General features: G+C 40.2%; 2 protein-coding genes across 6 annotated transcripts in view; one reads left to right on the forward strand and one right to left on the reverse strand.

Annotated features, from left to right (window-relative positions):
* LOC133568228 (zinc finger protein 276-like) overlaps positions 1-19,466 on the forward strand; it is a 57,107-nt gene extending 37,641 nt beyond the window's left edge. Inside the window, exons 10-12 of the mRNA XM_061920029.1 lie at positions 587-704; positions 5,457-5,556; positions 17,028-19,466. Of these exons, the coding sequence (XP_061776013.1) occupies positions 587-704; positions 5,457-5,556; positions 17,028-17,301 (492 nt within the window). The 3' untranslated portion in view covers positions 17,302-19,466. The remainder of the gene's footprint in view (positions 1-586; positions 705-5,456; positions 5,557-17,027) is intronic.
* A 508-nt stretch (positions 19,467-19,974) lies between these two features.
* Positions 19,975-27,424, reverse strand: part of LOC133568227 (Fanconi anemia group A protein-like) — a 115,465-nt gene continuing 108,015 nt past the window's right edge. For 4 of the 5 annotated variants that reach the window (XM_061920025.1, XM_061920026.1, XM_061920024.1 and 1 more), the window contains 5 exons: positions 26,179-26,272; positions 25,559-25,640; positions 22,461-22,602; positions 22,298-22,381; positions 19,975-22,207 (listed from right to left, as the gene is read on the reverse strand). In XM_061920025.1, coding sequence (XP_061776009.1) covers positions 22,109-22,207; positions 22,298-22,381; positions 22,461-22,602; positions 25,559-25,640; positions 26,179-26,272 — 501 coding nt within the window. In that variant the 3' untranslated portion in view covers positions 19,975-22,108. Of the gene's footprint in view, positions 22,208-22,297; positions 22,382-22,460; positions 22,603-24,018; positions 24,440-25,558; positions 25,641-26,178; positions 26,273-27,424 lie in introns of those variants that run through there. The other variant, XM_061920027.1, reaches the window with a different exon arrangement.

The following is a 27,424-nucleotide window of genomic DNA, read 5'->3' on the forward strand; positions in this document are numbered from 1 at the left end:
GAGACACTTGTGATTTAGGGCTACATAAATAAAAATTGATTGATTGATCAAAAATAACAATATCGCTAAGACTTGGTTAACATCCAGGACCAAAAATGTAACTGGAGTATTGTTGGCATTCTTTGGATGTTTTTTTTTATTGGATTTTATGGTCAGTTTAAACGTAATAACTTCACGGCTCCCTTTGGCTCCATTCTAAGCAGATTTTTATTTCCGAGTTCAAATGCATTAAGTAAAAACATTTGTTCATGTCTCACATAAGCATTTTGAATTATGGGTAACATTACAAAAGTGCAGTTTCCACTTCAAAGAGAGTGAATACTTACTTTACATTAAATATTTGCAATATATGACACTAATTTGTGCAAGTTTATTTTAACTTTGGCTTTTTTTCACAAGAAGTTAAAAAAGCTGATTTCATGTCAAATTAAACAGACTGTTTGCATTTATTAAAGTGATAAAAGGCTTAAAATACATTTCAGCATACATTAAGCCACAGTCTGCGCTGTTTTTTCTTTGCACGCTGCAGTGTAATAACAAAGAAGAAAATGACTCTCCCTTGTTTTCATGCTGACTGGTCATCCAGAAACATATCAAGGAGCATCATGACGAGGTGAGAGAGCGACCCTGTCCTCACCCAGGATGCAACAAGGTGTTCACCATCGACCGTTACCTGCAGCGCCATGTCAAGTTGATCCACACAGGTATATTTTCTTTAATTTATTTTTTTCACTACCGTATTTTCGGAGTATAAGTCGCACCTGCCGAAAATGCATAATAAAGAAGGAAAAAAACATATATAAGTCGCATTGGAGTATAAGTCGCATTTTTGGGTGAAATTTATTTGATAAAACCCAACACCAAAAATAGACATTTGAAAGGCAATTTCAAATAAATAAAGAATAGTGAACAACAGGCTGAATAAGTGTACGTTATATGACGCATAAATAACCAACTGAGAAGGTGCCTGGTATGTTAACGTAACATATTATGGTAAGAGTATTTCAAAAAACTATAACATATAGAACATGATGTACGTTTACGTAACAACCAGTCACTCCTAATCGCTAAATCCCATGAAATCTTACACGTCTAGTCTCTTACGTGAATGAGCTAAATAATATTATTTGATATTTTACGGCAGGGGTCACCAACGCGGTGCCCGCGGGCACCAGGTCGCCCGTAAGGACCAGATGAGTCGCCCGCTGGCCTGTTCTAAAAATAGCTCAAATAGCAGCACTTACCAGTGAGCTGCCTCTATTTTTTTAAATTTTATTTATTTACTAGCAAGCTGGTCTCGCTTTGCTCGACATTTTTAATTCTAAGAAAGACAAAACTCAAATAGAATTTGAAAATCCAAGAAAATATTTTTTAGACTTTGTCTTCAATAGTTTAAATAAATTCATTCATTTTTTTACTTTGCTTCTTTAACTTTCAAAAAGACAATTTTAGAGAAAAAAATACAACCTTAAAAATGATTTTAGGACTTTTTTAAACACATATACCTTTTCCCCTTAAATTCCTTCCTCTTCTTTCCTGACAATTTTTTTTTGTTGTTGTAAAGAATAATAAATACATTTTAGTTTAATTCTTTATTTTAGCTTCAGTTTTTTTGACAAAGAATATTTGTGAAATCTTTCTTCAAACTTCCATCCATCCATCCATCTTCTTCCGCTTATCCGAGGTCGGGTCGCGGGGGCAACAGCCTAAGCAGGGAAACACAGACTTCCCTCTCCCCAGCCACTTCGTCTAGCTCTTCCCGGGGGATCCAGAGGCGTTCCCAACTTATGATTAAAATTAAAAAAAATATTCTGGCAAATCTACAAAATCTTTAGAATCAAATTTAAATCTTATTTCAAAGTCTTTTGAATTTCTGTTAAAATGTTTGTTCTAGAAAATCTAGAAGAAATAATGGTCTTTGTTAGAAATATAGCTTGGTCCAATTTGTTATATATTCTAACAAAATGCAGATTGGATTTTAACCTATTTAAAACATGTCATCAGAATTCTAAAATTAATCTTAATCAGGAAAAATTACTAATGATGATCCATAAATTATTTTTTAAATTTTTTCAAAAAGATTCGAATTAGCTAGTTTTTCTCTTCTTTTTTTCGGTTGAATTTTGAATTCGAAAGAGTCGAAATTGAAGATAAACTATGTTTCAAAATTTTGTTTTAATTTTTTTCCTGTTTTCTCTTCTTTTAAACCGTTCAATTAAGTGTTTTTTTCAACATTTACTCTCTAAAAAAAGCTTTCCGTAAAAGGAAAAAAAATGTACGACGGAATGACAGACAGAAATACCCATGTTATTATATTATATATATATATATATATATATATATATATATATATATATATATATATATATATATATATATATATATATATATAATATTTATTAAAGGTAAATTGAGCAAATTGGCTATTTCTGGCAATTTTTTTAAGTGTGTATCAAACTGGTAGCCCTTCGCATTAATCAGTACCCACAGAGTAGTTCTTGGTTTCAAAAAGGTTGGTGACCCCTGTTTTACGGTAATGTGTTAATAATTTCACACAAGTCGCTCCTCAGTATAAGTCGCACCCACGGCCAAACTATGAAAAAAAACTGCGACTTATAGTCCGAAAAATATGGTATATGATTTATCAACAACACTTATATCCATCCATCCAACGTCTACCGCTTGTCCCTAATTAAATTGTTCTTTTAAATCTTACACAGTTTTATATACATTACGTACTACATTACATATTACACTATATTTTATTTACATTATACATTATCATACATTTTTATTTACATTACATATTACACCGGATTTTATTTTATATTAAATATCAGTTTTTAAGGTAGATTTCATTTAACAGAGAGCAATAAAATGGCAAAATTAGGCAAGACGCTGGCCACATATCACGTTATAACATTAGCATGTTAACAATTAGCAAATACCAAGCAGGTTATGTGACTCTGAGGTGTACACTGGCAAAATTAGCAAAAAATTTGAGTTGGCATGCTTTTGTTTGCGTGTGCCAGCTTATATAAGTTAATAATACTGAGGCATACGCCTGCAAAGTTAGCATGTTAGCATTGTAAGTAGGGCTGAGCGATCTGGTCTTTTATTAATATCTCGATATTTTTAGGCCACATCACGATACACAATATATATCTCAATATGTTGCCTTAGACTTGAATGAACACTTATGTATATAATCACAGCAGTATGATGATTCTATGTGTCTACATTAAAACATTCTTGTTCATATTGCATTAATATATGCTCATTTTAAACTTTCATGCAGAGAGGAAAATTTAGTCAATTTACCAAAAGTGTATTTATTAAACAGTTATTAAGCAGTGGCACACACATTCATGTCAATTCAAAACAGAGACATTTTAAAACAAGCTATTAGTGCACTTTTGTGCATAATGTCACTAAGATCCATCCATCCATTTCCTACCGCTTTTTCCCTTTCGGGGTCGCGGGGGGCGCTGGCGCCTATCTAAGCTACAATCCGGCGGAAGGCGGGGTACACCCTGGACAAGTCGCTACCTCATCGCAGGGCCAACACAGATAGACAGACAACATTCACACTCACATTCACACACTAGGGCCAATTTACTGTTGCCAATCAACCAGACATATCAAAACAACACTAAATTAAAGTGCACTTTTTGTACAGAACGCCACTACAGTAGTTTAAAACAAATAAAGTGCACTTTTGTGTATGATTTCACACAAGAAATTTCAATAAATGTCAAATAAAAAAGAGCTGTGTAACAGGAAATCAAAAAGTGTTCGTCCTTTGCTATGTGGTAGGTTACTACGGACGTTATTAAATTCTGTTGTTGACTATATTTTCTTACGATCTGGAAATGGTTGCTTTGGCATTTTGTGGGTATGGCACCGAACGGAGATGTGACATGCAGGTTCAAGCACTCCTAATTTTCTATCGGGGGACTTTTCAAATGACGCTACAAATTAGCAGTAGGTGCTACTTTTTGTAACAACGCTTTTGCCGCATATTTGTTCGACATATTCCCGTTTGAAGCCAAACCACCACCAGAAGATGGACCCTGTGCTGTTTTTCTTAGGAATTAATTCTTCGTTCATTTGTTACTAGATAGGCACTTTTTCTCGTTCTCTCGTATTACCACTCGCACCACTCCGCTAGCGTCACAGCTAACGTTACCCATGCTGCTACCTCTCTTGCGAGGGCGTATGACGTGACAGTATGTGACGTATGTAAGAAGGTGCGCTTGTCTGTGAGAAGGAGAGACAGGAAAGAGTGAGAAGAGCCTGTAGTGTAATGCCCGCAGCTAAAAGCAACTGCATGAGAACGTATACTCGAATATCACGATATGGTAATTTTCTATATCGCACAGAGACAAACCCGCATTATATCGAGTTTATCAATATATCGCCTAGCCCTAGTTGTAAGCATGTAAAAAATGTTAGCAAGGGGCATTTTGACTTTTGAACGGTTAATGGGGAATAGCCAGTTAATGTCTAAATTTCCTTCAATAATCACACAAGGTTTTCTTGTATTTTAGTCACCTAATTTACAATACTTGTTGTGTAGTTAGCAGCTACACAACAGCCAAATACACAATAGCGCACAGGCTTGACATGCGGTATGATATGAGTGTCTTTAATTGAACAATTTTGCGTTGTAAAACAGCACATTTGTCAAAATACACAAGTAACAAATAGTTATGTTGCAGAAGCGTATTCAAAAAAGTATCCAGTAACAAACGTGTCCGCATCATCATCATAGAGAGCTATTCACCAAGAGGGGATTTCCGGAGCTGGGTCAAGGGGGACAAGGAAGTCACTACTCTGCCTGTTGAGCTGCACCTGTTGTAAATGTAACAGTAAGGATTGATGCACTTTATCTTTGACTCCTGCATCATTAATCGCAATGTTCTGCCTGTGCTATTATGTTTATTATTATGCCTATGATCACGTTTCATCAATTTCCCCGCCTGTCCTCCATTTTTTCTTCTTTCTATCCCTTCCTGCTCAATAAAGTCAAATAGAAATAAGGCAATAAGAGAAAAGTAAAGTAAATCTGCACAGCATCTACATCAACTATATGATTTGCCTGAGTGACTGGACAGGACAAAAATTGTATTGTTATTATCATCATTATTATGACAGACACACTACATAGTCGCACTGTCTGTCATTCAACCGCAAGGTATTGACCCCATAAATGGAATTGATGCGGTATCATCACTATACTAGGTCAAGCATTATTACATTTTTCATTTTATTAATAATATTAAATAAATAAAAAACAAGCAAATCAGCTTCTCAACTTAACAGCTAATGATCCATAATTAATTGACATTTATATTAGTGTGTATTACAATCATTTTCAACACAATACATATTGACGAAGCTCATTATTTGAACAAACGAATGTGTGTTTACGTTTATTTGTTTTTGTTTATTAGAGGAGAGAAACTACATCTGTGACCAGTGTGGACAGACTTTTAAACAAAGGAAACATCTTTCAGTTCACCAAATGAGACATTCTGGAGCCAAACCACTGCAGTAAGTACTACACTATATCTACTGTATGCTCTATAAAACAATACAATGCAAGTACTGTTACCTACTGTAAAAGCACATGTTGATTCAGAGTATACGAAATGAAAGACATTTTCTTGTTGTTTTTAGTGATTGATCAATCTGTTTTTTTGTGCCGATTGTTGGTCTAAAATTTCCAGTTTTCCTTACAAAGCTGCGCCAAAAGCCGACATTTTGAGGATAGTTTTGTTTTGTGATTGTAAGAGTTTGTTTTTCAGTCCCTCCAGGAAATTAGCATGTCGCAATCGCGCCAATTCATGCAAATTCATTTATTTATCCTCTCAAATTTTGTGTAGCCTCACAACTTTGTCCAATGCCCACAACTTCCTTGCACAGTTACTCAATTAGCGATAATTTGGCCAATCTTATTTGTCTCTGAGCAGCGCTCACATCAACTGTCCAATCAAAACGTACGTACATTTATTTCTTGTGTAGACACAGCAGGAACAGGAACATGTAAGAATATGTCAACTCTTATTGACAATATGTAGCTCAGACTTACTTCCTGTTTCTGTCTACAGTGCTTATGTAGTATGCAAACATTGACTTTCATATCAGGGTTTCCCGCTGCGCTTTGTTGCTAAGGCGGCCGCCTTAACAATAAAGAGCCGCCGCTTAAGCTAAAGTCTTAACAAGCTGCTCCACTTCATTCTGCCTCTGTCTCTATCAATAGTCTCTGCAGCACCCAACATTGTCCCACCCACAGAACCATCCGATTGGTTACAAGCAGAGGGGTAACAGCCAATCAGCAGTGCGTATTTAGAGCGGTAACAGCCAATCAGCAGTGCGAATTCAGAGCGCATGGAGTCTGTGCTCCAGCGTCGTAATGAGCAGATAGGTGTTTAGCAGGTAAGCATTAGGCAGCGGACTCTCCCCAAATTATAATAAACACCTCCCAGCCAACTACCGGTAACATCACTATGAGCTTATTGACGTTTTAGAAACATAAACGGCAGCTCAACTCGCTTGCAGTCCTTGAGGTGAAAGCTAATTAGCTTTTAGCATAACGTTAACTCATTTTGCAATGTGTGTGTGTGTGTTACGGACAGCAAAGGTCTGTCTGTTATTTCACGTTACCTTTTACTGTGTTGAAGCTGCAAATAAGGACATTATGTTAAATGAAGAGTTCCTGTCTCTGATAGTTGATATAATAATGTAACTGCATCATAAAGCCTACATGAACTCCATGGTGTTCAGGGATGAATATTCTCTCCTATTGCTAGTGTACTATTTTTTCAGCTATAGTTACATTAATCATTAGTAATGTAACAGCCTAGTTTTGAATGGCAGGGTCCCTGCTATCACATGTTGATAAAAATATAACATTTACATAATAAAAATCAACTACAGGCTTTCCAAATGCTGTAATAAATTAAGCATGATGAATTGAGCATATTTCAGCATTTGGCATAATAATGACGTACTTAGTATCTCAGATAAGTAGGACAGTTTTTTTACTTTATGGAAAAAATAGAGATATTTATCGTATATCGCTATTTAGCATATGGAGCGGAAAACACAACCCAAAATTGTAGGCTTCTTCAGACGACGAAGCCGGCCTACTTCACCACAGTCTGTAGTCTATTGCCCCCCAGGCTGTGGTGGCAGCAACGAGGTGGAGACAGGCCGAGTTACAGCGATCCTTACATCCTTCCCCCCCTCCCCCCGCCGGAGAGACACCAAACTTAACTAATACATATTATGGGGGAAACACTTAAAATGTATTGATATATATATTTCACATGTGTTTATCCGGGGTTAGATAATTAAGAACATATTTTCATTTGCAATGTTGACCAAGCAAAGAGGCAGCATATACATGTGAGAGATGTGTAAGTGTGATCATCTCTTATCTTTCTTATCGCTTTCATTTACCAACAAAAATGAGTGCAATAGATTGCTCTCAACAGTTCACAAATTCTCTTTAAAAGGGGAACTGCACTTTTTGGGAGGGAGGAGGAATTTTGCCTATTCACAATCTCTATGAGAGACAAGAAGACCAAAGTTTTTCTGCTTTCTAATTTGCGAAAAAATCGTCTTGTTCCAGGTGGCTAGTGTTGTGTTTGGACCAGATGTTCCTCAGAGGGAATTTAAGCTGCTGGTCACCCCCAAGTTCTTTTGATGACACATAACACCCTAAGTTATTTTGATAACACATAAGCTGATTTTAAATGAATCCCAGACAGAATAGGTATTTTGACATTTTATTCCAAAGCTTTGGGAGACCAATCTATGAACACACATTTAAATCGCATCGCCCAAGTTGATCTGACAACACTCCAGAAGTCTTGCCTTTTTTCCCTACACCACTCGCCACTCCCCTACAGAGCGAATACACTTATCTATTGTCTTCCTAAGCTGGAGCCAGAAAGAGATAGGAAGAAGGAGTATCGCTGTTCCTGCATTCCAAGCACAAGGTCGGCTACAGTGTACCATCAGTCAGGAGTTAGGACTATGGAACAAGGGAAAAGATAAACAGAACACAAGATGGAACACTAGCTATTTCAAATATGACTATGGAACAAAAGAAATACCTTTTAAATATGGATACATGTAGATATCTATCTTCGTCACTAGCAAAGCAGCAAACGGGGAGCAATCCAACCTTAACTCACTTTAAAAATGCATCAAAAACCGTCAACAAGACTTCAGTTACGTTCCATATCCTGTATAATAAGAGGGAACACTGAGGAACTGTTTTTCTAGCATAGTAACACTTGCATGCTACGGCATTACCTTTGTTGTCTGTTACCATCTCTGCCAGGATTAGAACACGCTCACATTTTTTTCCGGAAGTAGGATCACACATTTGTTGCCGGAAGTGCACCGCTGTGGAAACTGAGGAAAGAAGTTCCGGTAATGCATAAAATTACCAAAATAGAGTAAATATTGTACATATTACATTGTAACAAACACACACCCAAGTTCTCCGGGTGTCACTGCCACTACGCAAATTACAAAGTCACAGGTGGGACCTGATAGTCACCTGGAAACGACTAAAACTGTAAATAAACACAGGACATATATAACTTTTAGCCACAACACAGCCAGGCTTATATTTAATATTCATAACAAACTCCTCCCCCCTCCCGTCCATATAACCCGCCAATACAAATCAAACACCTGCACCACACACTCAGTCCCACAGGCCAAAGTGCCGTTCCCCTCCCCAAAGTTCATAGAGCACATATATTTCCCCAAAGTCCCCCAAGTTGCGTACGTGACATGCACGTACGGCATACTTGCCAACCCTCACGATTTTTCCGGGAAACTCCCAAATTTCAGTGCCCCTACCTAAAATCTCCCGGGGCAACCATTCTCTCGATTTTCACACGTACAACAATATTGAGGGCGTGCTATGAAGACACTGCCTTTAGCGTCTCATGTAACCTGTCGTCGTGTCCGCTTTCTTCATACAAACAGCGTGTCGGCTCAGTTACATGATATACGCGGCTTGTACAGACACACAAAAGTGAATGCCATGCATACTTAGTCAATAGCCATACAGGTCACACTGAGGGTGGCCGTATAAACAACTTTAACACTGTTACAAATATGCGTAACAGTGTTAAAGTTGGCAGAGGGGTTAGTGCGTCTGCCTCACAATACGAAGGTCCTGCAGTCCTGGGTTCAAATCCAGGCTCGGGATCTTTCTGTGTGGAGTTGGCATGTTCTCCCCGTGACTGCGTGGGTTCCCTCCGGGTACTCCGGCTTCCTCCCACTTCCAAAGACATGCACCTGGGGATAGGTTGATTGGCAACACTAAATTGGCCTTAGTGTGTGAATGTGAGTGTGAATGTTGTCTGTCTATCTGTGTTGGCCCTACGATGAGGTGGCGACTTGTCCAGGGTGTACCCCGCCTTCCGCCCAATTGTAGCTGAGATAGGCGCCAGCGCCCCCCGCGACCCCAAAAGGGAACAAGCGGTAGAAAATGGATGGAAATATGCGTACTTTACAGTAATAACACTGGCAGCTCAGTTCACAGAATTTCCCATAAAAAAACAGTGGTAGAGTTTTTCAATATAAAACATTGCAAATTGTACAGTAGAATGTATTGTCATTTTTACAGTGTACAATTTGAAGGATAACTTGCTCGAAAACCATAAGTCAAGCAGAAATTCAAGTAGTATAAACAAAATAAAATGTTTGGAAAGTCTGAGAATATTTTTTTTTGCTACTTTGGATAATATTAAAGTTTAAAAAGGTATGCAATGTCATGCGGTGCCTGCACTTTTTTCTGTTAAAACGGAAAGAACAAATACATTTAGTGAGTAAAGGGCCTTGAAACTCTGATTTTGACGTCTCTGCTTTACAAATATTCTCTTCCAGGTTCTTTTTTTGACTCGGGAAGTCCTGTGGGGGAGTGCTCAGAGAGTATGGGGTATCGGACTGTCTTATTGTGGCGGTCCGCTCCCTTTATGATCAGTGTCAGAGCTTGGTCCGCATTGCCGGCAGTAAGTCGGCCACGTTTCCAGTGAGGGTTGGACTCCGCCAAGGCTGTCCCTTGTCACTGATTCTGTTCATAACTTTTATGGACAGAATTTCTAGGCGCAGTAAAGGCGTTCAGGGGTTCCGGTTTGGTGGCCGCAGGATTAGGTCTCTGCTTTTTGCAGATGATGCATCAGATGGCTTCATCTAACCGGGATCTTCAGCTCTCACTGGATCGGTTTACAGCTGAGTGTGAAGCGACCGGAATGAGAATCAGCACCTCCAAGTCCGAGTCCATGGTTCTCGCCCAAAAAAGGGTGGAATGCCATCTGCGGGTGGGGGAGGAGACCCTGCCCCAAGTGGAGGAATTCAAGTACCTAGGAGTCTTGTTCACGAGTGGGGGAAGAGTGGATCGTGAGATCGACAGGCGGATCGGTGCGGCGTCTTCAGTAATGCGGACGTTGTACCGATCCGTTGTGGTGAAGAAGGAGCTGAGCCGGAAGGCAAAGCTCTCAATTTACCGGTCGATCTACGTTCCCATCCTCACCTATGGTCATGAGCTTTGGGTCATGACCGAAAGTTTAAGATCACGGGTACAAGCGGCCGAAATGTGTTTCCTCCGCTGTGTGGCGGGGCTCTCCCTTAGAGATAGGGTGAGGAGCTTTGCCATCCAGGAGGAACTCAAAGTAAAGCCCCTGCTCCTTCACATCGAGAGGAGCCAGATGAGGTGGTTCGGGCATCTGGTCAGGATGCCACCCGAACGCCTCCCGAGGGAGGTGTTTAGGGCACGTCCAACCGGTAGGAGGCCACGGGGAAGACCCAGGACACACTGAGAATACTATGTCTCCCGGCTGGTCTGGGAACGCCTCGGGATCCCCCGGGAAGAGCTAGACGAAGTGGCTGGAGATAGGGAAGTCTGGGTTTCCCTGCTTAGGCTGTTGCCCCCGCGACCCGACCTCGGATACGACCTGGGGACGGCGTGGCGCAGTGGGAGAGTGGCCGTGCGCAACACGAGGGTCCCTGGTTCAATTCCCACCATGTACCAACCTCGTCACGTCCGTTGTGTCCTGAGCAAGACACTTCACCCTTGCTCCTGATGGGTGCTGGTTGGCGCCTTGCATGGCAGCTCCCTCCATCAGTGTGTGAATGTGTGTGTGAATGGGTAAATGTGAAAGTAGTGTCAAAGCGCTTTGAGTACCTTGAAGGTAGAAAAGCGCTATACAAGTACAACCCATTTATAAGCGGAAGAAGATGGATGGATGGATGATTACGACCTTTCTGAGTACTGCATTTTGCCGTACTTATGCACTTGAGACTACTGTGAGTGTAAAAACAGCAGTGAACTAACTGAGACAAGGACTATGATGTGTAGTTAATATTGTTGGAAGCATACTTGCCAACCCTCCCGATTTTCCCGGGAGTCTCCTGAATTTCAGTGCCCTCCCGAAAATTTTCCGGAGCAACCTTTCTCCCGAATTTCTCCCGATTTCCACCCGGACAACAATATCGGGGGCGTGGCTTAAAGGCACTGCCTTTAGCGTTGTCTACAACCTGTCGTCACGCCCACTTTTCCTCCCTACAAACACCGTGCCAGCCCAGTCACATGATATATGCGGCTTTTACTCACAACATAAGTGAATGCAAGGCATACTTGGTCACCAACCATACAAGTCACACTGAGGGTGGCCGTATATACCACTTAAATATTGTTACAAATATGCGCCACACTGTGAACCCACACCAAACAAGAATGACAAATACATTTCGGGAGAACATCCACACCGTAACACAATATAAACACAAGAGAAAAAATACCCAGAATCCCTTGCAGCAATAACTCTTCCAGGACGCTACAATATACACCCCCCGCTACAACCAAATCCCACACTTGACAAATCAAGGTTGTCAGTTCGACATATTCCCGCTTGAAGCCAAACCACGCCAGACGATGGATCCCCTGCTGTTTCTCTTGGGAATTAATTCTTCCTTCCTTTGTTACCAGATTCGCACCTTCTTTCTCTCGTATTACCACTCGCACCACAGCTATCGTTACCTATGCTGCTACCTCTCTGCTCCGTGAGCGCGTATACGTATTGTAAGAAGGTGAGCTTGCTGTCTGTGAGAAGGAGAGGCAAGAAAGAGTGGGAAGAGCCTGTAGTGCAGGGGTGGGCATTACGTCGATCGCGATCGACTGGTCGATCTCGGAGGGTGTGTCAGTCGATCTCAAGCCAGGCATTAAAAAATAGACATAAAAATGAGCAATCATCAATCATACCAAGACTTCACTTTCGGCACCCGAGGATCTTGTGAGATGACGCTGGCTGCTGCAAGCTCTATTTAAGAAAAAAATCACTAACAGGGCGGACGCAGAGAAACACATTTTATTTCTAGAGACTCCGTACCTACTGTCAAAACTCTAAAGACCGACTGCACAGTTCCTGTCTTCACCATAAAAGACCTGTTTCATCCTGCCTGTGCTAACAAAATAAGAGTCTCAGAAAGCTAGCATGCACAAGCTAGCAAGCTACGGAGTTTGATGCCAATGTATTTCTCCCCCGCCCTCAGCGACCGCTTTCTCACTTGCTTGCCCACCCGCACACTCACTGACGTCACTCACCTGCTGCCAGACATTAAAGGGCCACACACATATGCTACTCTCATAACAACGTGTTTAAAAAGGAGTATGCTAGTTGGACAAATGAGATGCCAAATCCAACCACTTTCATGTGGTATTGGACAGAAAGGAGGACTTTTTTTTCCCTCCATTTGAAAATGCGGACGTTATCAGCACCACTGTCTAATTCCAATCAATGCAAGTCATCAGAATCAAATACACCAACTTATATTCTTGTCTTCATGAAATAAAGGAATCTATGTGTGTTAAACATGCTTGTATTATCATTAAACACCATTAACTTGTTAACAAAAATGTCTGTTTCATAAATAAATAAATATAAATTATAAATAGGGATGAGGTAGATCTCCTCGACTTGGTCAATTGAAAAGTAGCTCAGCTGCAGAAAAAGTGTGAGCGCCCCTGCTGTAGTGTAATGCCAGCAAATAAAAGCAACTGCGTGAGAACGTATGCTCAAATATTACGATATAGTCATTTTCTATATCGCACAGAGACAAACCCACGATATATCGAGTATATCGATATATTGCCCAGCCCTAGTTCGAAGTTCCATTTCTGTTTTTGTGGAGCACTGATTATTTTCACCCGCCTCTGATTGGTGATCAAGAGGCTAACCTGCTCCTGATCACTAATCAGCTTTAAAGGGGAACATTATCACAATTTCAGAAGGGTTAAAACCAATAAAAATTTGTTCCCAGTGGCTTATTTTATTTTTCGAAGTTTTTTTCAAAATTTTACCCATCATGGAATATCCCAAAAAAAGGCTTTAAGGTGCCTTTTTTTCGCTATCTTTATATCCATCGTCCATTTTCCTGTGACGTCATTTAGTGATGCCAACATGGCGGATAGAACAGCAAGATATAGTGACATTAGCTCGGATTCAGACTCGGATTTTAGCGGCTTAAGCGATTAAACAGATTACGCATGTATTGAAACGGATGGTTGGAGTGTGGAATCAGATAGCGAAAACGAAATTGAAGAAAAAACTGAAGCTATTGAGCGAATAGCTACTGAAGCTATTCGGCGATCGCCTTCTAACCAACGATTGAGTGTCGCAGGTTATCCATACATCTCTGTGCCATGTCTGTCTTAGCATGGCCGGTAAAATGCGCAGGAACAACTTAAATCTGTCGATTGGTAAGTGTTTGTTTGGCATTAAATGTGGGTGGAGTGAAAGGCTGGATGCAAATATAGCTACAAACTGTACATACAGCTAGCCTAAATAGCATGTTAGCATCGATTAGCTGGCAGTCATGCCGCGACCAAATATGTCTGATTAGCACATAAGTCAATAACATCAACAAAATTCACCTTTGTGATTTTGTTGACTCTATCGTTGGAAATGCATCTGCTTTGAGTGTCGCAGGATATCCACACATCTCTGTCGTAGCATCGCTATCGTCGGTAAAATGTGCAGAACAAACAAGGGACTTTCCTGTCTTTTGACACTGGTGCAACTTGAATCCGTCGATTGGTATGTGTTTGTTTGGCATTAAATGTGGGTGCAGGGAAAGGCTGGATGCAAATATAGCTACAAATGAGGCGTAACGATGCTATATTTACATACAGCTAGCCTAAATAGCATGTCAGCAGCGATTACCATGCCGTGCTAATCGATGCAAACTCCACGTAAGTCAACTGGAATCCATCCCTGATCGTGTTGTTACACCCTCCGACAACACACCGACGAGGCATGATATCTCCAAGGTACGGAAAACAGTCGAAAAAACGGAAAATAACAGAGCTGATCTGACTTGTGTGTAGGGTTGGGTATCGTTTGAATTCGAACGATTCCGATTCTTTGTTTCGATTCCGATTCTTCTTGTACAGGTAGTCCCTGGAAGGTGGTATGTATTTTGGGTTGAGAGTTTTCACCATATCCCTGCAAACATAAACAAACATGTAATGTTGCTGTTACTGTTTAGCCCAGTATCAATTAGCTCAGCTCTAACGTTGTTGCTTAACTAACCTAAATGTTGGAGATTCCACCTCTGAAAAGGGATGCAGTCTTTTGACTATGTGTGCAGTGACCTTTCTGTGGCACTCTTCCGTCTGTGACACCGACATCTTCCCCATTGCCGCTACGGTGAACGGAGTACGCTGAGCACATCACGGAGCCCGGCTAGCAGGTTGTAAATTGTCTATGAAAAAATACTCGGGCTAATTTGTTAGCTGCCTCAACGTTGGCGCAAAACACATTATTTATTGCATATATATTGTTTTACTTACCGGATTCGGACTGCAGTGCAGTCACCGAGGTGCCAGGCTGGGCGTCGGAGCCGGAGCCAGAGGAAGAGTCAGAAGAGAACGGTCGGCACAGCGCGTCGAAGACGGGACACGCATTTATTTGTACTCCATGAACTCGGAGGTGCTTCATCATGGTCGACGTGCACCCTCCTAAGCACGAAACAGTCCTGTCGCACTTGTTACATTTTGCTGATATTTCATTTTTTTTAGTAAAATAAAGCCACACTTTCGACCGCCGACGCCCGCTATCCATGCTTGACTGACTCGCTCGGTGGGCGCTTCTTCGTTGGTGTTCAGCGGCTTCTTCTTCCGGTCGGCGGACTGGGTATCGAAACTAGGAATCGAAATTTAAACTTTTGAACGATTCCGGGAGAATCGGAAAGTTAGTCCCGGTTCCAATCGATACTCGATACCCAACCCTACTTGTGTGTATAATGTGTTTGAGAAAATGCTTCCCGTTGTGACGTCACGGGTGAAAGGTCATCGCTCCGACAGCAAACAATTGAAAGGCGTTTAAATCGCCAAATTCACCCTTTCAGAGTTCGGAAATCGGTTAAAAAAACATATGGTCTTTTTTCTGCAACATCAAGGTATATACCAGGGGTAGGGAACCTATGGCTCGCGAGCCAGAATTGGCTCTTTTGATGACTGCATCAGGCTCTCAGATAAATCTGAGCTGACATTGCTTAACACAATAAATAATGAATAATTCCACTTGTAATCACAGTGTTAAAAATAACGTTCAAAATATAAAATATTGTCATGCATTTTTATGTTCAAGAAGTTGGTAAGAAGTCATTTATTTATCCTGAGCCTATAACACCTACTGCAGGTGTGGCTGGACCAAGGTAACATCCTATGCAGGCTTAAGAAGACATCAAAGCTTGAAAAAGTGTTTGATGCCAGAGCAAAAGGAACCTCGCATTGACCGCTACTTCTTACGAAGCAAGTCGAGTAAGTCGAATGAAGTCCAGCAGCAGGACCAAAACCAAAGTCTGCAGGACATCAATCTCCTTGCTCAGGCTGGGGATGAGGAACAAAGCATAGTGGTGCCCGACCTGTCACAGCCTGCAACCGAGACTAAGATGCAAGGACGAAAGCCAAAAATCATGTGGCCAAAATCCTGTGAGAAAAGAGAGTGGGAGACAATTGACAATGGCTATGGAGGTCATCATCCGAGCCTCTAAGTGGGTGGTAGGAGGTCCCACCCAACCAGGTCCAACATCACAACCGCTCTGAGGCAGCGCTGAAGGAGGTAGCCTATTATTTCCACTCTACTCAGGTTATTTTGTATCATGGGATTGTTCTATCTAGTCCTAAAATTGAACTTATTGGTTAGTGTGGGGCTTGCCCAACCAGTGGGTTCTTCAGACCACCAAGCACTGACATGAGAGTCAGTTTCAGGGTTACAATATTGTTTTATTTTTCAATAAGTCTCTCAGTTGCTTTCCAGCAATTGTCTTTTTCTCTTTCCTTCAAACTCGCGCTCTGGTTTCTAGCCCCAAGCCCGTCTCTCCTCCTGGCTGCTGCTTATAACATAGCGACAGGCGATCAGATAAAAAGGCCCAGGTGGGCCGTCTACGCACCTGTCGCTGGCAACACCCTGCTTCCCTGCAGACCACGCCCCCTCCACAGTTAGCTTCAGAATAACAATGTTATTACAAAGAATAAGAGACCTCTAGAAATGTTGGTCTTTCTTAAAAATGCATGCGTTTTGTTGTGTTCAGTGTTAAAAAAAATATTATATGGCTCTTACGGAAATACATTTTAAAATATTTGGCTTCTTGGCTCTCTCAGCCAAAAAGGTTCCCGACCCCTGGTATATATTGACACTTACATAGGTCTGGTGATAATGTTCCCCTTTAAATGTGGCTGCACGTGTGTTTCATGCCCGTTTGCTGAGCTTGTTTTGAGCATTACGGTAAGATTAGAAGACTTTGGTTACCTGCACGCTGCTTCCTGACATCCTTCTTGCCTCCTGGGAAACACCACCATCGCACACCTGCAACAAAAAGGACACATTTATTAATTCCAAACATCTCACACGTCTCCCCAAGCAGTACCGCATACCACAGTAAAAGTACCTGAAAGTAGAGTACGTTTTTCAAGACATTTTTCTTTCCAGGTGCGAAGTCTGCGGCTTCCAATGTCGGCAGCGGGCGTCGCTGAAGTATCACATGACCAAGCACAAGGCGGAGGCCGACCTGGAGTTCGCCTGCTTGATCTGCAGCAAACGCTTCGAGAAGGCCCACAATCTCAATGTGCACATGTCCATGGTTCACCCGCTCACTCAGATTAAAGCACATCAGGAAGGAGGTCCGCCGCAGCCGCACCCGTTCCCCGACCTGCACGCCGTCACATGCCCCGAGGAGGCGGGGCCACAGGAGCAGGACAGATGACAGCAGCGAGAAGATCTTCTGAGCTTCAACACTCATAAGTGTGTCCATCGGTGCACTTAAGCACTTCTTTTCAGCGCACAATAGAGAAAAACACTGTCATTCTCAATATGCTAAATGTGCATCATCCTCAACACCTGCCATCTCGGCTCTGTGGCTGGACTGGAGTGGTTGCACATTAAAAAGGAGAGATGAAGAAAACGTGTCATGGGACTGTTACATTTCTCACACTCAGGAACTGAGTACACTTATTGAAGTGTACTGACAGACAGTCTAGAGTTTGAGGGGAGATGGCTTGCATTCTGGAACAATTTCACTTACAGTTGTGATCAAAATTATTCAACCCCCATTTTTGGTGTTTTAGCAAGTTGGACATTTATTCCGTATTTTGTTTATAGTCATATCAAATAAAGATGCATTAAATAGACAAATGCAACTTGAATTACATTATATTTTGTAACATACCAAACAGTGTCATTTCTTTTAATATCTCATTGACAAAATTATTCAACCCCTTGAAGATCATAACTCTTAAGAACAGAATTTAAATAAGGTCTTTTCAATCTGGTGTTGAAAACACCTGTAGATGTGATTAGAACCATAACGAGCAACACTTAAACTGATTGAAAAAGACTGTGACGCTCAGCTTCTTGTAGATGGTCAACGGTGTATTTGCAACATGGTGAAGTCCAGGGAGTGGTCAAAGAAGTCAAGAGAGGAGGCCATTTTTTCTTCATAAGAAAGGATATGGATATAAGAAAATAGCAAAGACATTACACATTCCAAGAGACACAGTTGAGAGCATAATTCGCAAGTTTAACGCTAAAGGCACAGTGGAAACACTACCTGGGCGTGGTAGAAAGAGGATGCTGTGTGCGTACAGTGGTGAAAAACCCCCGGGTAACAGCTGAGGCACTACAACAGGACATTGCAGATGGGGGAACGCAGGTTTCGTCCCAGACATTAAGGTGCGCACTACGAGATGAAGGCCTCCATGCCAGAACTCCCAGGCGCACCCCACTTCTGACTACCAGGCACAAGAAAAAATAGACTCCAGTATGCCAAAAATCATCTGGACAAACCCCAAAGGTTTTGGGAAACTGTTCTATGGCGTGATGAGACAAAAGTGGAACTCTTTGGGCCTATGAATCAACGTTATGTCTGGAGGAGAAAAAATGAAGCTTACAAAGAGAAGAACACCTTGCCTACTGTTAAGCATGGTGGGGGGGTCAATCATGCTCTGGGGCTGTTTCTCTGCCTCAGGTACCGGGAATCTCCAGCGCGTTCAAGGCATTATGAATTCTATTTCCTACCAGGATATATTAGCTGCAAATGTCATGAAGTCAGTGACGAAGCTGAGGCCTGGGAGACGTTGGACCTTCCAACAGGACAAGGATCCCAAGCATACCTCCAAATAAACATCAGAGTGGTTGCAGAAGAAGGGCTGGAAGACTCTGGAGTGGCCTTCACAGTCGCCAGACCTAAATCCTATAGAAAAGCTGTGGTGGGACTTGAAGAAGGCAGTTGCAGCACGCAAACCCAAGAATATGAATGAACTGGAGGCCTTTGCCCAAGAGGAATGGGCTAAAATACCTGTAGATGGTTGCAAGAAGCTTGTGTCCGGTTATGTATCACGTTTGAAGGATGTCATTACTGCCAAAGGGTGTTCTACTAAGTACTAAAGATGCATGTAACTAGGGGGTTGAATCATTTTGTCAATGAGATATTAAGAAAAATGTCCTTTTTTGGTATTTTGTCAAATACAGTTACAATTTAAGTTGCATTTGTCTATTTGACACATCTTTATTTGGCTATAAACAAAATACAGGATAAATGTCCAACTTGCTAAAACACCAAAATTGTGTGGGGGTTGAATCATTTTGAGCACAACTGTACCTTCAAGAAGGAATGCAACAAATCATGTGCTGTAAAACAGCCAGAGTGTTCACAGATATGAAATTGTTCATACATTCCAAAAAAGCAAATACTTTTAATTGTTCAGGAGTGTTCTGTTTGTGATTATACTTTCATATACCTTTGTCTTGAATGCTGAGATTACCAAGTGAACACGACAACTGGAAGGAATACTTTTAGAATTAATGTCACAGTTTTACTTTAAAACAAGACTTTTCTACACTTTACTTTAACACATAAATGTATTACTTGTCTCATATTGTCTTCTGTTGCCTGAAATACATGAACATATTTGTACAAATATACATTTAAAAAACCTGCGTTTCAAATGTGTGGTCCTAGTATAACAATAGGAAGCTAGGAAATGTATACAGTATGTGTGTGTGTTTATCCATCCATTCATTTTCTACTGCTTGTCCCGTTCAGGGGTGCTGGAGCCTATCCCAGCTGCACACGGGCGGAAGTTGGGGTACACCCTGGACAAGTTGACACCTCATCACAAAGACAACATTCACATTCACAGACTAGGGCCAATTTAGTGTTGCCAATCAACTTATCCCCAGGTGCATGTCTTTGGAGGTGGGAGGAAGCCGGAGTACCCGGAGGGAACCCACGCGTTCATGGGGAGAACATGCAAACTCCACACAGAAAGATCCCGAGCCCGGGATTGAACTCAGGACCTTCATATTGTGAGGCACACGCACTAACCCAAAACAAATAATAGACCACAAGTAAAATAAAAATAAATTAAAAAAAGATAGATGGATAGATAGTACTTTATTGATTCCTTCAGGAAAAAAAAAATATATATATATATATATATATATCACTGTTTTTAAGACTCCATTTAACTTTTGTGTTTTACATCAGTTCTCATTCCTACACAGCTCTTTGCCTGTATACATGTATGCCTTATATACACTTTACAGATGTGAAATACTTCATTTAACCTTTAGCTTTGCAGGTTGAGTGCAACTTGGGTTGTGTATAATTACTTCTTCTGTGAGGGGTTTGAGCCCCTATTGCTTTTGCATATATATATATATATATATATATATATATATATATATATATATTTATATATATATATGTATATATATGAATTTCAGGGCTGTGAATCTTTGGGTGTTTCACGATTCGATTCAATATCGATTCTTGGGGTCACGATTCGATAATATATCGATTTTTTTCGATTCTCGATTCAAAAACGATATTTTTCCGATTCAAAACGATTCTGTATTCATTCAATACATAGGATTTCAGCAGGATCTACCCCAGTCTGCTGACATGCTAGCAGAATAGTAGATTTAAAAAAAAAAGCTTTTATAATTGTAAAAGACAATGTTTTATCAACTGATTGCAATAATGTAAATTTGTTTTAACTAAACCAAAAATATGACTTATTTTATCTTTGTGAAAACATTGGACACAGTGTGTTGTCAAGCTTATGAGATGCGATGCAAGTGTAAGCCACTGTGACACTATTGTTCTTTTTTTTTTTTTTTTTATAAATGTCTAATGATAATGTCAATGAGGGATTTTTAATCACTGCTATGCTGAAATTATAAGTAATATTGATTATGGTATTGCTGTGTAGTGGTTTGTTGGATTGATTAAAAAAAAATTGATTTTTGAAAAATAAGAATCGATTCTGAGTCGCACAACGTAAACCATGGGTGTCAAACTCTGGCCCGCCGTGTAATTTAATTTGGCCCTTGAGGCAATATCAATTTAGCATTGGAGCTGGCCCGCCGGTGTTGTACAGCGTCGGTGCCGCTGTAACACCACATTCACCGCTAATACTCATACTTACCAACCCTCCTAATTTTCCCGGTAGACTCCCGAAGTTCAGTGCCCCTCCCGAAAATCTCCCGGGGCAACCATTCTCCTGAATTTCTAACGATTTCCACCTGGACAACTATATTGGGGGCGTGCATTTAAGGCACTGCCTTTAGCGTTCTCTACAACCTGTCGTCACGTCCGCTTTTCCTCCATACTAACAGCGTGTCACATAATATTTGTGGCTTTTACACATACACACACACACACAAGTGAATGCAACGCATACTTGGTCAACAGCCATACAGGTCACACTGAGGGTGGCCGTATAAACAACTTTAGCACTGTTACAAATATGCGCCACACTGTGAACCCACACCAAACAAGAATGACAAACACATTTTGGGTGAACAGCCGCACTGTAACACAACAGAAAAAATACCCAGAAACCCTTGCAGCACTAACTCTTCCGGGAAACTTCCAGCAAACTGACCAATATTTAACGTTTTATTCATGCATTTTCTCTTGCTACGTCAAGGCTTGAATGTTTGGTTCATTCATTATTGTTATTTTATTTTCAAATTTATTATTAGCCTGTGGAAAAAAAATGATATTTACCTCAGAAGATTGCAAATAGAAAAATACTTTTATTTAAATTTTATTTTATATGCCATTGATATTCTTTTAATTATTGTTATTATTATTTGAAACTGGATTTTGCACTAAAGTTATATAAGCCTTGCTTGTTCAATATTTAATGCAAAACTTGTTTGGGTCCCTATTAAAAGGTTAATTTGTTCAACTTTGGCCCGCGGCTTTATTCCGTTTTAAATTTTGGCCCACTCTGTATTTGAGTTTGACACCCTTGACGTAAATGATTCGTTTCGTATTCGAATCGATTTTTTCCCACACCCCTAATGTATTTATTTATTTTTTTCAGAAGCTTATATGTTACCATATAGTAACATATAAGCAAGTAAATTTGTGGTAATAATAAGGGATATGTGTATCATAAACACATTAATTAGTATTTTACAAAAAAAAAAAAAAAACTTTTATTGGAAATATCCAAAAAAAAAGGCAGCTGTTTTGAATTTATGAATAATATGTGATCTTCTCAGAGGAACTCCATCTCAGTAATGAGCGTGTGAGCGTTCAGGTGAGCAAACAGAGCTGCCGCCACCTCTGGATCAACATCCACGCACTGAGTCTGCAGCTGCAAACACAGTAGCGGAGACATGAGAAATGACCGGAAGTAAAAGTGTCATCTACTTTCTGTCACTTCTCACAGGTAATTGCTGCTCACCTGTGTCAGCAGCCTGCAGGATGAGGAAGAAGCCGGCGTGTGCGGGATGGCCGAGAGCAGGAAGCGTTTGCTGCGGCTCAGAATCTGACGACAAAGTCGAAAAAAAAAGACGTTAGTGCCGCACTTCCGGCCTTATGTTGATGACGTCATGAAGATCAGACACCTGACTTTCAGGTGGGTCACTGATGGCGAATCCGTCCAGGAAGATCTGCTGCAGGCCGATGTAACAACACACTGCTACGCTGAGGAAGTCTGGACGACGCACAACTTTGTGACGCAACTCGGCGCTCTGCTCAAGCAACACACTGAACACACAACAACTCTGGATAAAAAAAGCATCATCAGAAGGAAGAAAACAACGCAAGTCTTTTTTTTTTTACTTTCTCTTTGTGTGATTAAAGAATGGATTTCATCAATGATGAAATCTTAACATTGCAACACATGCCAATACAGCCTTTTTAGTTTACTAAATTGCAATTTTAAATTTCCCGTGGAGTTTCTTGTTGAAAACTCTGCGGATATGATGACGCGTGTTTGTGACGTCTCGGCTTGTGGCGGACATATTAACCCAGCACCGCACACGGCTAAAAGTCGTCTCTTTTCATCGCATAATTACACAGTAATTTGGACATCTGTGTTGCTGAATCTTTTGCAATTTGTTCATTTAATAATGGAGACTACAAAGAAGAATGCTGTTGGTGCAAAGCGGTGGATTGCAGCTGCCTTTAGCAACCGAAACGCAGCAACAAGCGAACATGTTTCTCTATGTCAGGAGTCACCAACCTTTTTGAAACCAAGAGCTACTTCTTGGGTACTGATTAATGCGAAGGGCTACCAGTTTGATACACAAATAAATTGCCAGAAATAGCCAATTTGCTCAATTTACCTTTAATAAATAAATCTATACATATATAAAAAAAAAAAGGGTATTTCTGTCTGTCATTCCGTCGTACATTTTTTTTCCTTTTACGGAAGGTTTTTTGTAGAGAATAAATGATGAAAAAAACACTTAATTGAACGGTTTAAAAGAAGAGAAAACAGGAAAAAAATGAAAACTAAATTTTGAAATAGTTTATCTTCAATTTTGACTCTTTAAAATTCAAAATTCAACCGAAAAAAAGAAGAGAAAAACTAACTAATTTTAATCTTTTTGACAAAATTAAAAAAATAATTTATGGATCATCATTAGTCAGTTTTCCTGATTAAAATTAATTTTAGAATTTTGATGACATGTTTTAATTAGGTTAAAATCCAATTTGCATTTGTTAGAATATATAACAAATTGGACCAAGCTGTATTTCTAACAAAGACAAATCATTATTTCTCTAGATTTTCTAGAACAAAAATTTTAAAAGAAATTCAAAAGACTTAAATTTGATTCTAAAGATTTTCTAGATTTGCCAGAATATTTTTTTGAATTTTAATCATAAGTTTGAAAAAAGATTTCACAAATATTATTCGTCGAAAAAACTGAAGCTAAAATGAAGAATCAAATTAAAATGTATTTATTATTCTTTACAACAAAAAAATAAATTGTCAGGAAAGAAGAGGAAGGAATTTAAAAGGTAAAAAGGTATATGTGTTTAAAAATCCTAAAATCATTTTTAAGGTTGTATTTTTTCTCTAAAATCGTCTTTCTGAAAGTTATAAGAGCAAAGTAAAAAAAATAAAGGAATTTATTTAAACAAGTGAAGACCAAGTCTAAAAAATATTTTCTTGGATTTTCAAATTCTATTTGAATTTTGTCTCTCTTAGAATTAAAAATGTCGAGCAAAGCGAGACCAGCTTGCTACTAAATAAATACAAGTTAAAAAATAGAGGCAGCTCACTGGTAAGTGCTGCTATTTGAGCTATTTTTAGAACAGGCCAGCAGGCGACTCATCTGGTCCTTACAAGCGACCTGGTGCCCGCGGACACCGCGTTGGTGACCCCTGCTCTACGTCCACCAGCAAGTTTTTGGATGGGAAAATTGTGATATTAAGTCGGCTCTTACCGGAGACTTGAGTGGATTACGCGACCTCCTCTTGCAGCTGTCAAAAAGGCAGCTGTGACCTTGGCTCCTCCATTGGCTTCTCTCAGAGACTCTGGCGTTCACTGCAGCCCTCCGACTTTCAGGTATGACTTTATAATCTCACTAAAACACTATTAACACAAAGAGCAGATAAGGGATTTTCCAGAATTATCCTAGTAAATGTGTCTAATAACATCTGAATAGCTCATTCTGCCGTCGCCTTTTTTTTTTTTTTTTAGTGCTTCACTCTAACTTTCCTCATCCACGAATCTTTCATCCTCGCTCAAATTAATGGGGAACTCGTCGCTTTCTCGGTCAAAATTGCAGTTGCTGCTGGTGGGTATGATTATAAACAATGTGAGGATGTGAGGAGCCCTACAACCCGTGACGTCACGCGCACATCGTCGGCTACTTCCGGTACAGGCAAGGCTTTTTTATTAGCAACCAAAAGTTGCGAACTTTATCGTTGATGTTCTCTACTAAATCCTCTCAGCAAAAATATGGCAATATCGCAAAATGATCAAGTATGACACATAGAATGGACCTGCGATCCCCGTTTAAACAAGAAAATCTAATTTCAGTAGGCCTTTAAGTTCTGTCAAATGTGTGTACTTGTGTACTTACACTTCTTTGTACACTTTTGTATTGTACCTGCTCTTATTACCAAAATGAAATATGGTCAATACATTTTCCCCTTAAATTCCACACACAACATCTCGAAATAACTTAAAAAATATATTTTCTAATGAAATGTTGTTTGTAGAATACTGATGAAAGTTACGTAGCGTGAATACTTTCCATGTACATGTACAATTATATATACATTGTAAAATGAATATATACAGTGTATAATGTTTATAAACGCTGTATAAAGTTAAAGTCCCAACGATAGTCACACACACACTAGGTGTGGTGAAATTATCCTCTGTCCATCCCTATTTTCACCCCCTGGGAGGAGAGGTGAGCAGTGAGCAGCAGCGAAGACCGCGCTCAGAAATTATTTTGGCAATTTAACCCCCAATTCCAACCCTGGATGCTGAGCGCTAAGCAGGGAGGCAATGGGTCCCATTTTTATAGTCTTTGGTATGACTCGGCCGGGGCTTGAACTCACGACCTTCTATTCTCAGGGAGAACACTAACCACAAGGCCACTGAGCAGGTTATATATACTGTATATTATATGCATACACAATGTGTATATAAAGTGTACAACATGAAAGGAATACGTGATGTACTTAATAGAGTACACACCTGTAGAAAGCCCACGGCATTAGTTGATCACATCGATCCGACGTCACCATGGTAACACTCTGATAAACTCCCTTTTCTGCAGCTGATGAAATTCAAGCACATTGATTTTAAATGAACAATCTAACATTGTGTTTTATTCAATCAGCACATTTTCTGTTTATTTGAAAAATATATTTCAAATCATTAACATCTATTGGGGCGGTATAGCTCGGTTGGTAGAGTGGCCGTGCCAGCAACTTGAGGGTTGCAGGTTCGATTCCCGCTTCCGCCATCCTAGTCACTGCCGTTGTGTCCTTGGGCAAGACACTTTACCCACGTGCTCCCAGTGCCACCCACACTGGTTTAAATGTAACTTAGATATTGGGTTTCACTATGTAAAAGCGCTTTGAGTCACTAGAGCAAAAGCGCTACATAAATATAATTCACTTCAATTCACTTCACTATTTAATAAAGATCCGATTTTGAATCATTATTTACATCCAATATTGTGTTTCATGTAACAATAATCTGATTTGCATTATTAATAACATCTAATACATTGTTTTATTACAGTAAACAGATTTCAAATTAATATTAACATGTCCCATTGTTTTTTGTTTAATAATAATAATAAAACTTACCATTGGATTTAAAGATGAGAAGCCAGTCGGTAGAATCCACTGCCACTCTTAAAACTTCAGTGCACAGCTTAATAGCTTTCCGATGACATTTTTCCTTAAAAAGGCATGCACACACACAACCATTCAATGATAGTTAATGTTAGCAACTAAACTTTGACAAATTGCTATCAATAGTTGACAACAAACATCACTGATAAATGTGCATGGATAGAATGTTGTATGCTTACGTGTACTTAAGTATGTTGAAGTGTTTACTAACATATGTTTGAGTGTTCAAGTGTGTTTCAATGCATACCTAAGTGTATTATTGGGTATTTTTAGTATGCATATGTATGCTTTAAGTGGAGATGTCCGATAATGGCTTTTTAGCCAATATCCGATATTGTTCAACTCTTAATTACAGATTCCGATTTCAATCGATACCGATATATACAGTCGTGGAATTAACACATTATTATGCCTAATTTTGTTGTGATGCCCCGCTGGATACATAAGCAATGTAACAAGGTTTTCCAAAATAAATCAACTCAAGTTATGGAAAAAAATGCCATATTTATTATTGAAGGGGGTTTGGGGGGATGCGTAGGGGGGTTAGTGCTGCAAGGGGCTCTGGGTATTAGGGACGGCGTGGCGCAGTGGGAAAGAGTGGATGTGCGCAACCCGAGGGTCCCTGGTTCAATCCCCACCTAGTACCAACCTCGTCACGTCCGTTGTGTCCTGAGCAAGACACTTCACCCTTGCTCCTGATGGGTGCTGGTTAGTGCCTTGCATGGCAGCTCCCTCCATTAGTGTGTGAATGTGACTGTTAATGGGTAAATGTGGAAGTAGCGTCAACGTGCTTTGAGTACCTTGAAAGTAGAAAAGCGCTATACAAGTACAACCCATTTATCATTTCTTTGTTCTAATGTATTTATGTTGTGTTACGGTGCAGACGTTCTCCCGAAATTAGTTTGTCATTCTTGTTTGGTGTGGGTTCACAGTGTGGCGCGTATTTGTAACAGTGTTAAAGTTGTTTATACCACCCCTCAGTGTGACCTGTATGGCTGTTGACCAAGTATGCGTTGCATTCACTCGTGTGTGAAAAGCATTATGTGACTGGGCCGGCACGTAAAGGCAGCGCCTTCAAAGTTTATTGGCGCTCTGTACTTCTCCCTACGACCGTGTACACAGCAGCGTTTTAAAAAGTCATACATTTTACTTTTTGATACCGGTAATTTTGAAACCGATACCGATAATTTCCGATATT

Source organism: Nerophis ophidion, linkage group LG14 (genome assembly GCF_033978795.1).
Source record: "Nerophis ophidion isolate RoL-2023_Sa linkage group LG14, RoL_Noph_v1.0, whole genome shotgun sequence".
NCBI classification, from domain to species: domain Eukaryota; kingdom Metazoa; phylum Chordata; class Actinopteri; order Syngnathiformes; family Syngnathidae; genus Nerophis; species Nerophis ophidion.